At 44.8% G+C, this 15783-nt stretch overlaps 1 protein-coding gene across 2 annotated transcripts; it reads right to left on the reverse strand.

Moving 5' to 3' along the window:
• Window positions 1-1251: 1251 nt before the first annotated feature.
• On the reverse strand, window positions 1252-15525 carry fhdc2 (FH2 domain containing 2). 2 transcript variants are annotated; one of them, XM_049029044.1, is made up of 12 exons: window positions 15392-15525; window positions 12597-13117; window positions 11397-11458; window positions 9034-9136; window positions 8774-8859; window positions 8097-8197; window positions 7693-7763; window positions 7287-7394; window positions 7017-7087; window positions 5942-6059; window positions 5614-5778; window positions 1252-4422 (listed from the first exon to the last, which is right to left on the reverse strand). In XM_049029044.1, exons 2-12 carry the CDS (start codon window positions 13026-13028, stop codon window positions 2743-2745), a joined length of 2997 nt encoding a protein of 998 aa, XP_048885001.1. In that variant the 5' UTR covers window positions 13029-13117; window positions 15392-15525; the 3' UTR covers window positions 1252-2742. The 2 variants fall into 2 exon arrangements, with proteins under 2 accessions (XP_048885001.1, XP_048885000.1); XM_049029043.1 differs by having other exon boundaries at window positions 12597-13099; window positions 15392-15518.
• Window positions 15526-15783: the final 258 nt, after the last annotated feature.

Genomic DNA, 15783 nt, shown 5'->3' on the forward strand with positions numbered 1-15783 from the left:
GGCATTTTTCAAGAGGCACGAAAGGGACCTGCATACTCGATCACAGGCCAGTAATTCACAAACTAAGATACAACATAAACACTGGCTACTGGTAGTGTGGATACACCCAGTGACCCACAGTCAGACATTTTAACATAAAGCAACACCAGTTTATTACTTTCCCCAAGATTTCCAGCGTCACTAAGTCCTATAAAGGATACTTTCCCACAGGACCTTTCACCCCACCCATTCTTTGAGGGGATTCTCAAGGCCAGTTCTAACATCTCCATGATAACGCTCGCACACTAGGGTGTGCGTCAGTGGAAGGAAAAAGGGAGAGATTGAGTAGAGGTGAAGGGCAGAGGGCTATTACGAGTTAAAGGGAGAAAGTGCTTGAGGAAGTCAGAGAACCTTGAAAATGAGCCAGACTAGTTAATTAGCTCTTGCTAAACAAACTGAAAGGTCTTCCTGCTGTTGCATGAATTTGCAAACATCTGATGGAGACATTATGTAAAATGTGGGAGAACCTCTTGTTCTTAAGCAGAGTGAGGCATCAGCTATGAGAGAGCTGAAATCTCACGGTTCACACAGGGCCCTTAAACTTACTACGTCAGTCCTTCTCATATTCCAGGAAAATAGCTTTCAGAGACAAAACTATCAAATAATGGGTATCCATTGCATATTCCCCCCAAAAATAAACATGATTGGATATCATCTTTCGGGGAATGATGCCAATATAATTTTCAATCTCTGCGGAGTTTATATAGCACTCATAGCTACTCTCTTCTTTATAATTACCCATGTGGGAGAAACTTCATAAAAACACATGAAATGATCCAATTTTATGACATATAATTGGAGTAAACTGAGGGTGGCTTAGCGAGTAGCACTGTTGCCTCACATTTCCAGTGTTGGGGGTCGGAATCTCACACTTTTCACACATGCGGAGGTATGTTCTCCTCACGTCACGTGGGGATTTCCTGCAGGTACTCTGGATTGTGAAAGGAACCCGAAGACATGCAGTTTTCACTCAAGCCAAGTCTAAATTCCAATTATGTGAGCATGTACACTGTGAGATACTGGCATCCCAGCTGGGGAGGTCCCCAGCCTCGTGTACCGAGCTACTCAGGAGAGGGTCAAGTTACCATGATGAGGTCAGAAGATGGAAGTATTAGTTGAACTGAAGTTCAATTAATGAAAACCAAAGTGGAATGTGATTTTTAAATACACCTAAGTACCATTTCATGAGGAAAATGGCAAATCACATATACATCACACTGGGACAATGATCTTTATTTTATTTTCTCTTATTTACAGAACTTAATCATAAAAAATGACATCAAGTTACAATCACATCTGTAATTTAAATTAAATTCTCTTTTGTGAAAACTAAAGAGACACACGCGCGCACACACACACACACACACACACACACACACACACACACACACACACACACACACACACACACACACAATTACAGAAATACAGATGCCCAATCCCAGTCCCTCAGCAGCCAGTAAAGTGCACCAGAATCAGGAGGTTTTACTGTGAGGGAAAGGATGGGTACAAGTACAGCACTGAGTACTCTGCTGTGCCAGATGGTCAAGTCACAATTAAGAATCAGCCCTGAAATACCGTCCACTTCAAATGCGGTCATTGAGAACTGTATCATCCCAATTAATAGATTTGTGCCAAATGGGTTGCGCTGGTAAAAGCCCACTTGGTCATTCTGCCAGGATATTCTCAATGGAATATTGCAGGCTATTACAGCACAATGGAGGTAGGGTGGGATTTAACAAAGATAACACCTCCTATGCATTTTCACCATATGCAGCAAGTATTTTAAAATGTAATAGTGGTACTTTGGACTGCTAGCATAAACAAGACACAGAAAGATTGAGATATTTCAGTCAGGGTGCCAGAGGATGAAGGATCACACATCTATCAGACACTAATGAAGAGCGTGTTGCGTGCTGTCGATATATTATGGGCGCTGTGGTGTTTTATCAAGAGGTTTAACGAAGGACACCCTCTCCCACACCACAGGTGGCCTTATCTTCTTGTCCCCTCCCCTAATGGCTGGAGGTAGAGTGTCAAATTTAAGGGCTAATTTATACCTCGGAGTAGAATCTATGCCATCAGTATTATGTAGCTGCAAACCCTACTGCGCAACCTGACACGCACCTACCCAGAAATGTAACTTCCAGTGTCAGGCTTTGTCGTAGGAAACGTAGCTCCCAACAGCGTAGATTCTACACAGAAGTATAAATTAGCCGAAAAACGTAAACTGACTTCTGCCTGACGCATTTCCTTGCTGTCCCTATGTGCACACAGTTCAACATTTCCACCAAAGCCAATTAGCTGAGCTTGAGAAAGTAAGTTCACACCTCTCACAAAAGCTGATGGCTATGGACAATTCAACTAAACTCTGTTCTGTGCCTCCTAACAGTCTCTTCCACAGGATCAGATGCCCATTTTTCTCCAAACATTTAAAGATCATGGACAACATTGCAGATTCAGATAAACTCTCACTGATGAAGCTGGGAAACCAGCATACTACATAAGTACCAGCAGCAAAGGCAAACTATGGTCCTGTCAAAGGGATGCACATCCCACTGACAGTGTTTGCCCTGAATAAAAAAAAATAATAAAAAAACAAAATACATCCACTTCCTTGTGAACATAAAATAATTTTTTTTGCTCCTATACTATGAAACACCCATTTAATGGTTAAATGGTCAAAGGTCGTCACCTCAGACCTCACCTCCACATGGGCTGGGCAGCTGGCCGAACTACCTTGGGCCCAGGTAGCCGTGAACCTAAGACCCTGTTACTGGCCAACTCTGAAGTCTTGGCCTCTTTGGCCACAGCGGCGGCAATGATCGATGTGCGTATAGTTTTGGCAGTAGCTGAGGAGGGACTCAGCATTGCGGCTGCCATGTGGGATTCGGCTTTGGGTGCCAGTCGTTTGGAGACACGCATGGGGGAGCCCCTGATGAACGGCGCTGGGGTGGCTCCAGCCTTGTCTCTCTCATTTGTTGCATTCTCTGGGAGGTTACGGTTAGCCTTTAAAGCCTGGTTGGCTAAGACCCGAGTCTTATCGCTCGTGCTGCTAGCTCGTTTGATTTGGGTCTGGGCACCTGAGGGTCGTTGGCCTATTGTGGAGCGCCCCGAGTTGCTTCGTGTAATGGGCAGGCGGGATCCACGTGCGGGGGAGGTCTCCTCGACAGGGGCTTGATCTGCCTTGCTGCGGACCTTGGAAATGTTAGCATTGACATGGGTCCCTGGCCTTGGCGCTTGGGTCTTGCGAACTCGTAGAGGGTACTTTGCACTCCGAGTGTCATCCTTGCTTGCTTGAGATGCAGACCTCTCTCTGTCACCCACTTCCTTCCTCCATTTGGAACAGTGGCTGGGTGGAGCCCGTTGCACAGGCACAGTAAGGTTTTCGTAGGAGTGTAGGCCACGGACAAGGGTGAGGCACTCCAGCGTCTCGCCCACACGCGAGTACGTCCGCGCCTTGCCTGACCTTGGTGGTTCAGCTTCCTCAGCTAGCTGAGGAGCATGCTCTGACATATCCGAACCTCTACACTTATTCACCTCCAGGACAGCAGCAGGCGTTGAACCCATCTGCTGGGCCAACACCTTCTCGGACACAAGTCTCAGCAGCTGAGCGCTGTCCGTGGACGGCTCGCTGACAGTCTCTACAGCCCGAGCTTGCAAGTCACTGGCAAGAACAGAGGTTTGAGGCTGGCTCTCGGCAAGCTGCTTATTCTGCCTCCAGCCTGCACATGCAGAGTTGTTTCGTATTTTACTGAAGTCCTGAGCACTTTGTGCAGCATCTGAGATCAGCCCATTTTGAGTATTTATACTATGAGTCCTCTCCTGTTGCTGATTGTACGTACCTTTGACTGTGCTAAGCTGATCAGTACTGCTCAGTTCACACTGACTTTGAAGAGTTTCAGACTTGAGCCCAAAATAGCTGCTTGAAGTATGAGTACTTAACCCATTCTGATGATATGTAGAATTCAGTCCATGTTCACTAACTGTAGAAGCAGTGTTGAGTCCATGTTCACCAACTGTAGAAGCAGTGTTCAGTCCATGTTGCATCTCCTTGTCAGCAGTGTTCATTCCCTCCTGATGACTAAGTCCATGTTGTGTCTGTGTAGCTGCAGTGCAGGTTTCCTGCTGCTTGAGTGGATCACCAGAACCGAGCCTCCTTGGTGACGTGTTGGCTCTAGGGCTGCCGTAGGGCCCCAGGGACTTAGTATGGCGCAGGCTACGGCGCGTCTTGGCGGAGATAAGAGTCTTCTCCAGGGCTTGCTCCAGGCTGTCTTCACCCATGTCGAGGTCCAGGCCTGAGCAGGAAGCCACAGAACGCCGCCGCTCCATGTTCTTACGCTCTGCTTGTTTTTGCTCCTTCAACTCACGCTCTGCATTCTCCTGAGAGTGAGAGAAACACAACATAATCCTACAACTGAATTACATGATGGAAACAATGGGGAAAAACGCACATAAATCATTAAGGGTGTGTGTTTCATGGTAGCCCAACAATAGGGTCAATAGGGGAGGGAATTGGCAGTGACCGGTCAAATCGATATCGATGTATGTTTGACAATTCAACGTGCATCTAGAATTTTATATAGATTTTGTTAATGAGCATCTCAGGTCTACATTCAAAATAAAGGGCTGTAACGGTACGCATGTTCCTCGTCTGCCTTTTGGTTACAGCACTTTTGGTTTGGAAAGTGACAAATCAACACATTTCTTGACACAGTTAAAACAAATTCACAAGTAGATGTTTAACATGGAGAAGATTATGCTAATTGTGTCTTTGAATTAGTTACAGCTAGTACTACAGAGCTCAAAGACCCTCCCACATCACTTAAATCATTTTGGCTTCCCAATAATTACACAAGCACAATTGAGAGAGTAGTTGATTATACTAAGAATATCTGTCGGTTCTGGTAAATCGAACTCATTTTCCTGGAAACACATCCAACATGCTAACTCATTTTAGACATCATCATCTGAGCATGTGCTTCTGCCAGAATATTCAGACTGGGCTTAAAAATAAATAACTACATTATTTTAACCATGATTTTACGTTTGGCGAACGTTTTTGGCGATCCTCAACCAAAAGTCCCAGATCAGAGGCAAATCTGTGTTGCTTGGCTCTGGCAAATGGGTGCTTGATCACTATTCATTCAAATATGGGACTGACAGTCACCAATGCATCGTAGACACCAGTCAGATATCTAGCAGGCTAAATATGTGGACTTGTCGGCAACTCCAAATCCTGTACTGTGAAATGTGTGGCAACTGGCAATGGGTGCGGCAATGAGCCACAGCCAATCAGAGCAGAGAAGTTTAATAAAGGTGCAAATAGTTTAATAAGGGTGTAAATTTAGACATAGCTGTTAGTGTTCAGGTAAGAAGTTTACATTTCACACATTAGGTCAGCTGTAGTTTTTAACTCAAAATTATTATATTTAAGTATTGACATCGCCACCTTGAAGATTTGTAACAAATTCGATTTTCACCCCAACCCTAAGTCGGGATAAAACAAATACCACATTTATCAAACATAAAATACAACTGAAAGGGAAAACAGTAAAAAAAATGGATACTGACCTTCACTGCTTTTTGGAAGCGTTGGCAGAAGCTGTGGAAGACTTTGCATGCCTCTTCCAGCTTGAAAGATTGTTCGTCCTCACAGAAGAAGTCAACAAGGGCCTGACAGTTATTCTGTAAAGCCTTTGTCTCAGCCTCTGTCGCTTCCAGCTTCTTCTCTGCAACCTGTCAATGAAAATGTATCACGTTTCATTTGTGCAACAGAATTTCAACATGCTCAACATGTAATGGCCATTCATGTTGCAGAACTGGTGGCAGGTCACAGGGTTGCATCACCATAAAGCTCTGTGATGGACTCATCTGATAGCGCTGGCGAAGACATACTCACCTCCAGGAACTGTTGGATCTGCTGCTGCACCTCAGGCTCACTGGGAACGCTGGCCTTCAGCTCCGTAAGCCTGTCTCGTAACCGGGAGACATCATCCTGCAGTGACTCTTCAGAAAGCCTAGAAATACGGAGAACATCTGAAGTGACACACGGTGCAACTCTAGCCTTTTTTTTAAATCCACTAAAGCCTCTATATCTGCATTCCTGCTGCTGGACTGAAGGAATATCCCTCCCCAACCTCAAGGGGATCAATAAAGTCAACTCTAAGCCTAAAGGCTGGTTCATACTTCTGCACACGTGTACTAGCGGATGTGTCCACTCAAATATTTATGACAGTCTGACATCACTGCGCGCCTCCACGGATCTGCGCAAGCAGTCTACCAGCAGCTCTGGACACAGCGCATGATCGACTCACTTTAAATACCAACATGGGTGGTTTTGACGAGTGTTGGGATAGGGTGACTTTGGAAACTATAGTTTACAGACTACATACAAGGAAATAAAAGTGTGTGCATGTGAGTGCAGACTTGTCTCAAATTGATACTCTCATGCCAGTCGGCTGACCAAAACTGGCAACCCTGTGAGCTGCTCTCTGAATTTGTAACATATAAGGATACATGTGCGGGGAATATCAGAATAATAACTATTTATTATTAGTAAAAATAATAATAACACATTAATAAAAATAATAATAATATAACTACAACACATTGTGCGTATGTGCAAAGTATTTCGGCTTGACTGGAGAACTATGAACGTTTCCGTGTACAGATAGGCAGAGTGGATATGCAAGTGTTGCACTTGCGCGGAAAAAGTAAGAAGCACCCTTAAGCCTAAGCCTAACCCTTAAGCCTAAGCCTAACCCTTAAGCCTAAGCCTAACCCTTAAGCCTAAGCCTAGTACTCAAATCCCCTGGACAAACCAAAGAAGCAGGGAGTATAAAGCAGGCCCGGTAGAGGGTGTGACAACGCACCCGGGGCACAGATAGCTATGGCCATGTTGTGAGAAACAGCTGTTGTGCTGTGAGTACTGAGTTTAATTGAAGTCAAGTGTCCAGCATCAAGAAAGTTCAGACCTGGAGGCTTCTGCCACATGCTCCAGCTGGCTGGGAAACGATAACAAGCCTGGGTCTTTTTTCATCACTTCCTGCACAAAGAGGTGAAAAGGGACACGCACTTCAGTCATTGTAATTTTAAACTAAAAATTCTTTTATGCAGTTAGGAATGTTTCAACAGTCAAAATGCTAGGACAGCGTTTGCCCCAGAAGATGGGAGGGAGCAAAAATGTTGACCATCTGTGGGTCCCCCAGGCACTGACTGGGAAACACTGGTCTAGGAGTGCCTACCATGGCCACAAAGTGCAGCAGATTCATGCCCGGTTTGTTGGCTTTGGTGTCAGCCAGTTTGAGCAGCGAGGAGATACGGAAGCCAGCAGCGTTTCCAGCGTAGCTCCCCTGTGTACGACCAGAAATCAGCCCCAATCACCAATCAAACACACTAACACACAAGCCATGTGCCCAGCCGGACCAAGAAACACTGGACCCTTCACCCTTTAAACAGGAGCCCAGTCTGAAGCAGCAGCACGTAAGCAGTACTTAAATGGTTACGACAATACAAAGTCACGTGGTAAGCATTTTGGTACAGGCCAGTAAATTCTGTATTTGGACGGTGTCAATTCCACGCGACTTAATCCACAACCATAAATTGTGCGAATTTTGCTTGCGTGTGGGTGATGCAAGAAAAAAAACGTACTGCATTCATATAGTTTCCAGCCTTCAGTACCAGACGCAGGATGATGTGCAGTTCAGAACAGTTCTGTAGCTCTGGGGAAAAAGAAAATAATAAATCACCAACCTTACATTCCTACTGGGCCTCCTTGAGCCCATTAGCTGAGCTCATGCTGCTCGAGATCTCTAAAAATCACATTTAGGGACTGCTTAAAAAGTCTTCTTTTTAATTTTTTTTTTACAAAAAAGTTTCAAGTGTCTGCAAACCACACAGAACAATCACATTCCCAGAGCTGTCGTGCACCGCATGATTACTCAGTCTCTTAAGTGCAATGTAAAAATTCCTTGGCCGCTGTGTAAACGTTTAATGTAGGATGAGCGTGAAACAGGCCATGATTGGCAAGATCCTCCCCCTTCCTGATATCTCACCTCGAGCCGCGACTCCCAGACAGCGGGCGGCCACACACAGGGAGCTCACAGAGGGTTCAAACTCCTGCTTAAGGATCATGGCGTCCAGACGCAGACGAAAACTACGGGGTCGCACACAAGAAAGACTCAGAGGAGAGCAACTAGCAACTAGTCTCTAATGCAGCTAGGTAGGTAGGCAAAGGTTTAGGAGAGGACATCTGAACAATCAATGCCTTTGTTTCATTTATCAGTTTTGCAGTTCAGCAATGCGACTTGTTGCCAAGGCAATTAAGAGAGATTTAGTAGAGAAATTGGAGAGGAGGGAAGATAACAAAAGACACGTGTGGGGGGGGGGAGATGGACTGGGTGTGAACAGAGAAGACAAAGGGAGGGAGGATGCAGGCAGTGAACTGATTAACTGAGTCAGCAATAAATGAGGTAGTCACAGATGGGCTGCTCCAGCGTGGGGAGAGGTTTGTGAGGAGATTGCAGAGGTCGAGCACAGCTGGTGTGAAGAGTGACATTAGGCAGAGCCCCCGCCCACTAGAATTTATTGCATCAGGCTCCAGGAAATACATATGCCTCTCTGTCAGCCTTTCTGCTTGTCTTACTGTTTTTTCCTTGGGATAGCTCTGGGTGGCCGAGCTTGGACAGTGGAGGAGATGCTGACATGAAGTCGCGAGGGGCAGCCAACTCACCTGGGTAGCTGCACTAAAAGCAGCATGAAGAGATCAGGCTCCCCAAGCAGACGGTGGTCCCCCTGGAAGGATCGTAGGCGCTTCTCCTGCACGGTAGACAAGTCACGTCGACAGTTAGCCCGAAGATGCATGAATGTGCATATAATATGTACGTGACTCAAATTTGTAATAGAAGCTCCTGAACAAACTCAGCCCAGGGCTGTGATATTGTCCTATGGGTTCACGGTTTAACATGCCACAAACAAGAGTGGGAGAAATACCTCTTCTCGATCCGGCAGGAGCTTGCAAAGTTCGCTCAGTTTTTCTGCCCCGTACCGCTCTCCATCCCCCTGCCTGATGTCTTCCACAATCTCCCTGGCGGGGCTGTGGAAAGCGAGAAGCTCCCCGCTCTAGCATTACATCATCTTCATTTGTTACAGAGGCAGCCTCAAGCACTACCTGATGCGACTATGCACTTAAGATCTCTATGGAGCAATTTAGAAACAAACATCTTGTTCATAGGCATTTTTTCTTCATCTTTCTTTTAATCCATGACCTCCCCACCCTACTGCAAACAGGAGCTCAGGTTATTAGCTACGATTAATGCATATTAAGCAGTCACCAGCCAGACGGGTCTGTGACTGATACTGTAAAAAGTGCATGAATGTGATCAGACTTCCTTGCAACACCCTGCCTGTTGGCCTAGAGTCAGGAGGTGTTAGAGGTCAGCAAGCAATCGCTCAGTCCGCTTTACGAGGCTCTGGACCGTACGCTTTACAGTCAGCAAATCATCCTCCACGAGCCTGCTTATCTGCCCCTAGGGGTTATGGGTAACAAGTCTCACGCCAAACTGGCGACACTTGGAAGCAGAATGCAAACAAGAAAACCGTCCCTGGAAGTCACCCTGAGACTGGAGGACAGGCATAAACAGCATGCCCAGATACGGCCCCGTTCTGGAGGCGTGACACCATTCAGCGCGTCAGGGGAAGGACAAGTTCACACATCCTCATTTCTCCTACGTGTAAGACTCACTTGGGCCTAAGTGACTACTCCGAAGCAGGCTCTGCCCCTTTCTCCTCCCTTGCTCCCGCTCGTCCTTCCCTTTGTCTGCATCAACATAAACCTCGCCCAAAGACAGACGGTCTGGCTTCTTGTCACAAAACAAAAGAACAGCAAGTAGAAACAAACCCGCACAGGTGCCTCCGATCGTGTTTATTTTTGGTTTTATCTTCCCTTGAAAGGAATTGAACACACACTGTTGCAATACAGAGTCGTTTGGACACACACCTTTTGTTCCTTAGAGGAAATTCTGGATGCAGTCCATACTTCACAACCCTCATTATTTACAGTTCATCAAAAGTCTAACCCTAAAACAATTTTGTCAATTTTTTTCTTAAGGAATAGAATAGAAATACATTCATAGAATCTGTATGTCAACCTGGAAGACAAGCAGTTAGGCCAATCAGAAGTATGCGTAACATTAGATGTGAGCTAAGTGAAAGAAAACAAAAAAACTTAATGGTAGCCTGTCAGTCTGCATAGCTTAAGCTACGCATTAACTAAGTATCCAACACATAAGCACGACATATCCGGCAGGTTCCAGTCCAAACATACTTCAAAAGTGTTGTTTCTATAAGAATTAAAATGTCGTTCCCGTTTCTTACAAGGGCAGGACAAATGAGTGGGTGGATACAAACTTTTTTTTTTCCATCTACAAAAGCACCCTCATTATATTGAGTCTTCCATGCAAGTCCTGACAGACATTGACAGTCACTTGGAAGCACAGCCCTCGTACTGAAGATGGGCACCAAACACCCTCCCTCATCCACTTGCTCAATGCACAAGTAGGGGCATGACATCATGCCCGCTGAACAGAAAGACCGAATGTTATACAGACAGGCAAGTTAAAATGCAAACCCTCTTAAGTATGAGCTAACATTCCCAGTAATGTAAATTAGAGAGTGTGGAGAAGGGGGGGGGGAAACCATTAACCATTATCAAGTAAATACAAGTGGATGACACCCAGAGAGCACAAAATGTTTTAATGAGCTCTGTGGCTCATAAAAAAGCTCAAACAAAGGAGAGAAAAGGAAAAGCAGAGAACTTCCTCCTCTTTCTCTGTGGGGGGTGGGGGGTCAACACACAGTTAAAATGAGGCTGAAATGTTCAAAGCAGGTGTCAATTCTGACCCCAATGACCTTTAAACACGACACCCCAGCTGTACACTCAGTGTCCACTCACTCCACACCTGTCTGTCTCTGTCCATGACCCTGCCCTCACCCCCCACAAAAACCTCAGATGATTGTTGCCCCCCCCTTCCAAACACCCTGAGAGTGTTAACTTTCTTAGTTAAGTACCATCTATCTTCTGCACCTACAGAACTACACACAACAAGCAAGCTAAGAACCTGTTGCTCCAGGTTCGGTTCTGCTTTCTCTAAGCAAATGGAACACAAACAACTATACAGCTCATTTGCAGACACTTGCAATAAAGTCAACTTAGGAAAATATAAAGTTGTGTTTCCCACCCTGGTCCTTGGGGCCCCCCCAGACAGTCCATGTTTTACTTCTCTCCCAGCTCCCTGCCAGACAGTCTGGGGGTCCCTGGTAACTGGATTGGAAAACACTGATACAGAAAGTCTCACCTCTTGAATTGACGCAGAAAAATTCCCACATTCATGCTGCGCTTGGCATCTAAAAGGGAAACCTGTATGAGGACAGAGACACAAGAGACTCAGGATTGACTGATACAGTTTCCTTCCTTTACATAGTCACATATGTAGGTGAGGGGTGTTTGTAAGGGAGGTTCCAATGTTCACATCAGAATGAAGGCGGTTTATTTATCCCCCAGGGCCTTTACAGACAAGGAACTTACTGAAAAATATGCAGATTGGCAGAAAACGCAATGCGAATGTCATGAGACACAACCACTAAATTTTGGCTTAAAAATACACTTTTAGCAAGGGATTGCATGCATACTGAATTGGGGTATAAATCGCAAGCTTTGCTATGATTCTGGAGATATCTGAAAAGTTATGACACGATTCGATTCAGCAATACATAATATATATTTTCAATGCAGTGAAACATAAGCTGAATTTACTGAAATTTATCTGAATTAAAAAAATACATTTTAATAGGAGTATTTTGAAAAAACTGTCTCAAAAACTCAAAAAATGTCTGCACAAGAAACATTCTGACTTGTATTTGCAGTTTTAACAAGAAAATTTTCAGGATATGTACAACATAGCTCACTCTCTGAAGAGTGAGATAACAGGAACACGATTGTACTACATTGCATAAAATGTATCGTGATGCATCGGTCTGTACTCTCCACTAAGCGGAGTCTCCAGACAGCTTTGTGGGACAGATTTTTTTTCTGGCAGTGTTTTGGCATCTAGTCATGGTTTACTAATATGAATTGATATTTGTTAATTGAGTCAATTAAATCATAGCAGGGTTTTAGCCTCAGACACCACAGGGACATAACCTAGTAAAAAGAGACCCATAAAAGGAATTAATATACAAGCTACAGCAGTGCTACAGCCATCCCAGCTATACATAAAAACTACAAGTGCTGGGATCAATTGCTTTTCTCCAGGGAGGAAATGAGTCATTGTCTCTTTTTCCCTCCCTCACAGGATCCTGAAAGACTCTCTGCAGCCTCTTCTTGCCTTGGTGGTGTAATTGCTTTTTATTTTCTCTGAAGCTATATCAGGGCAAATGACACCCATAAGTCTGGTGGGTTACAGCGCCAGCAAACACCCTCACACATCCATGGAATTCCCCCAAAACTGTAAAGTCTGCAGCACCGGACGCCTTAGGCTGAGGGAGAAGCCGCTCACCTTGTCAGCACCATCCTGGGTCAACGTACAACGCCTCTGGCTTCGGCGGAAGCTGCTAGTCTTCTGCACAGACGGCGCCTCCCTCTGGCTGAAGAGCTCATCCAGCGAGCGTAGATCGATGGCAAAGTCGTCCTCGGCGGTAGCAGGCTCGCTCCACACGCTCGGCCGGCCCTCCACCCGCTCTTTGGGGATGCGTTCCCAGTTGAGGTTACGCAGCTTGGAACGGGGCATGGAGTGCAGCTGCGTGACGCTGGGAGATGGCGGAGGGGGCGGAGGCGGAGGGGGCGGCGGCGGTGGTGGAGGAGGCGGGGCAAGTGATGTGGCGATGACGTCCATGCCAGTTACTTCCATGGCCGCATCACAGGGGTCGCTTGGTGACACTCCATGACAGGCCTGAAACTCCTTTGAGGACACGGTCACATTTATCAGCATGGAGGCTGCCTTCAACAGGTCCTACTGATCTTCTGGCACCTGCAGCCTCAGCATCCACTGCGCCCCAAAGTCTGGGGGAGGAGAACAGCCTGCAGGGTCAAAACCAAAAATGGCAACGAAAACTAAGAAAATGTCACCATACATGTATACATTACAATGCAAACATATAGCAAATGAGATATCATAATTATCCCATAAAATACTTTTAGCATGAAACTATTCAATTTTAATAGAATGGATTTACAACAATGAAATTGATCAGAAATAATTTTCAAATACACAGATACATTATTAGTGACATGTGCTCATTTGGAGAATGACTTATGATCCATTTGAAATTCTAACACTGGTTACCATGTCCAGATTTAAAAATTAAACCTGACAATCTGTGGTCTTTAATTGCACTTGAAATATAAGCACTATATTCAAATCTGCTTTCAATTAAATTTAAATAAACTGATCCCAGTTTGTTAGGTCAATAAGAGCTATATCAACAGAGGGCCCAAAAAAAATCAACCCGTTTTGTAGACTTACTTTTTATTTAATTAGCAGAGCTTTTATCCAACGTGAGGCACACTACAAGCATAATCAACTCCTTACATCTGGATTGCGCAGAACATATAACTGCATCTTATAATAAGATAAACACAGTCAATACAGCCTAAGAATAATCCAAGGTAATCTGTACAATATGTACTTTTGAAAGCCGGCTTCACGTCATACTGTGCAGTTCAATAGACAACCTAGTTAATAATTGGGCCAAAGGCGCCAACGCCCCCGCCTGTAAACCCATGTTGTGTAATTACCAGGGGCTACACGTGTGTGGTTCCCCCCACAACTAATCCGACAGTCACTTAATGTCTAAATAGTAGATTTTAATTCCTGGGTTTAATGCAGATGTCAGGCTCGGCCTGCCGGTATTGATGCCGGATTTACGGCTCTATGGGAGCACTCGCACACTCCCTCCCGAGCGGCTTGTCTCGTCCTGTCCGCCTTCAGTCCGCCTTCACGCCTCGCCAAGCGCGCCGTCTCTCCCCCCTACTTCTTAGTAGTTACATCCCACCGGCCCGGAGAACAAGTCAGCTGCTGCCCTTGACGGGGGATATGGGATGGTGCTATAAAGCTGTCGCAAAAGCCGGGGATTTTTCCCGTGTATTGCATGTTTTTTCCGATCAACTTGCTCAACGATAAAGCCATGTCATCAGACGTAATATAACAATATATGCCATTTTCTCCAAAATTTGCCAGATCAACAATCGGTCTTTTACCGAGTTAACGTACAAGTACAAATACTTTGAGGACCCGATAAGTCACATTTTTACCATACATTTACTTCAATCTGGTGCTGTTTAAAATACCATTATTATCACATTTATATTAAGTCGAATGTATACAGTGATCTATGAAGACCCCGCTTTTCTTTAGGATTACTATGCTCCTAGCGGTCTAGGAGAGTGGAAAAACTGGAGACGAACCGTTCAGACACCGCGCCCAACACTCAGAACAGCCCCAACACGAAGCAAAACTCCGTGCCACTTCTATTACAGGACAAAGTAAATTATAAACCTAACTTTGTACATTGTAGATGCTTGTTTTCGACACCAGAGCAACCATCAACTGCACGAAACATTTAATAAGGCTGAAACCCTACAGGGAACCTCACCAAGAATGACTAATGCATTTCGTTAACTTAGAGATAAGGCAATCAGAGAGGTTACACGCCATGCCGGCATCATTTTAAGGTCCTTCGCGTGCTTTCCGTAGCTGACGGTCCAGCATAAGTGAGTCTGGCTTCCAGACTCACCTTCGTTATGCGCTATTCCCTGGGGTACCGCCTGAAAGCGCTGCACACACTCCGGGCATTCAATACAACACGCAATTAAGACCCAAAAGTGAATATATCATATGGTCAAAAATCATCAAAACCACCCTACACAACATTATACTCTGTTAAATATTATTGGTACGCAAATATGTATATATCACTGTTTATATCACTGTATTTAAAATAACTAACAACTTGAAAAAATATCGCAAAACGATTCAGGCAGTCCCAACATTGTATTTATCTACACAATCCGACGGCCTATTTTCGGATATAAATACAAAAAAATAGCGCCTTACAGAATGTTAAACTGTCACTTCGATTTCAGAGTATTGTGCCTGGATTCAGTCAAATAAGCTCATTTGCAAAATAATTTATAAACGTCATATCGTTAATAAAAGTTAAGTTGCGATCGTTACAATTAATTTAAGTCCTAATAAAAAAATCTGAGTTTCGTTTGCAAAATCTATGGTACAAAACTTAACTACAACCGTTTCTGCTAAACTTCAGTGAATGAACACAAAAGTGCAAAACTTACAACAAAGTGTTAGAGAAGTCCGTATGCGTCCTGCATTGATATTCCATTTATTTCCATAAGCCACTGTAATTTCCAACTTTTAACAACCTGTCTGCTTTAGCGGCGTCTCTCCCTCTCGCACACTAAAGCCGACTACGGCGCTTTCTCTGGATTTAAAACTTCAAGAAAGCGAGACTGCAGCGCGCTTGCGCAGCAGCCACTCGCTGAAATTAGACTTTTACTCATCATGCAAAAACTTTGGGGACCTGACTTTCCTTTTGCGTGAAAGATTAGTGGTTAGATTTCTGGTGGAATTTCCAGGGATCGTAGTATAATTAGGAATGGGAACCTCGTAGGAACGATGAGATTTATGTAGAGCTGTCATCGCTGACAGTTGACGGGAGAGACGGTCT

The sequence above is a fragment of the Brienomyrus brachyistius genome, chromosome 10, assembly GCF_023856365.1.
Source record: "Brienomyrus brachyistius isolate T26 chromosome 10, BBRACH_0.4, whole genome shotgun sequence".
Classification (NCBI taxonomy): Eukaryota; Metazoa; Chordata; class Actinopteri; order Osteoglossiformes; family Mormyridae; genus Brienomyrus; species Brienomyrus brachyistius.

Excerpts from the sequence above, each read along its gene's own strand:
- fhdc2 (XM_049029044.1), bottom strand. The coding sequence starts at position 13,028 with ATGCTGATAAATGTGACCGTGTCCTCAAAGGAGTTTCAGGCCTGTCAT. Across the intron at positions 11,459-12,596 it reads CCCAGGATGGTGCTGACAAG|GTTTCCCTTTTAGATGCCAA; the intron begins GTGAGCGGCTTC and ends GTCCTCATACAG. Across the intron at positions 7,395-7,692 it reads CTGGAAACTATATGAATGCA|GGGAGCTACGCTGGAAACGC; the intron begins GTACGTTTTTTT and ends GGTCGTACACAG.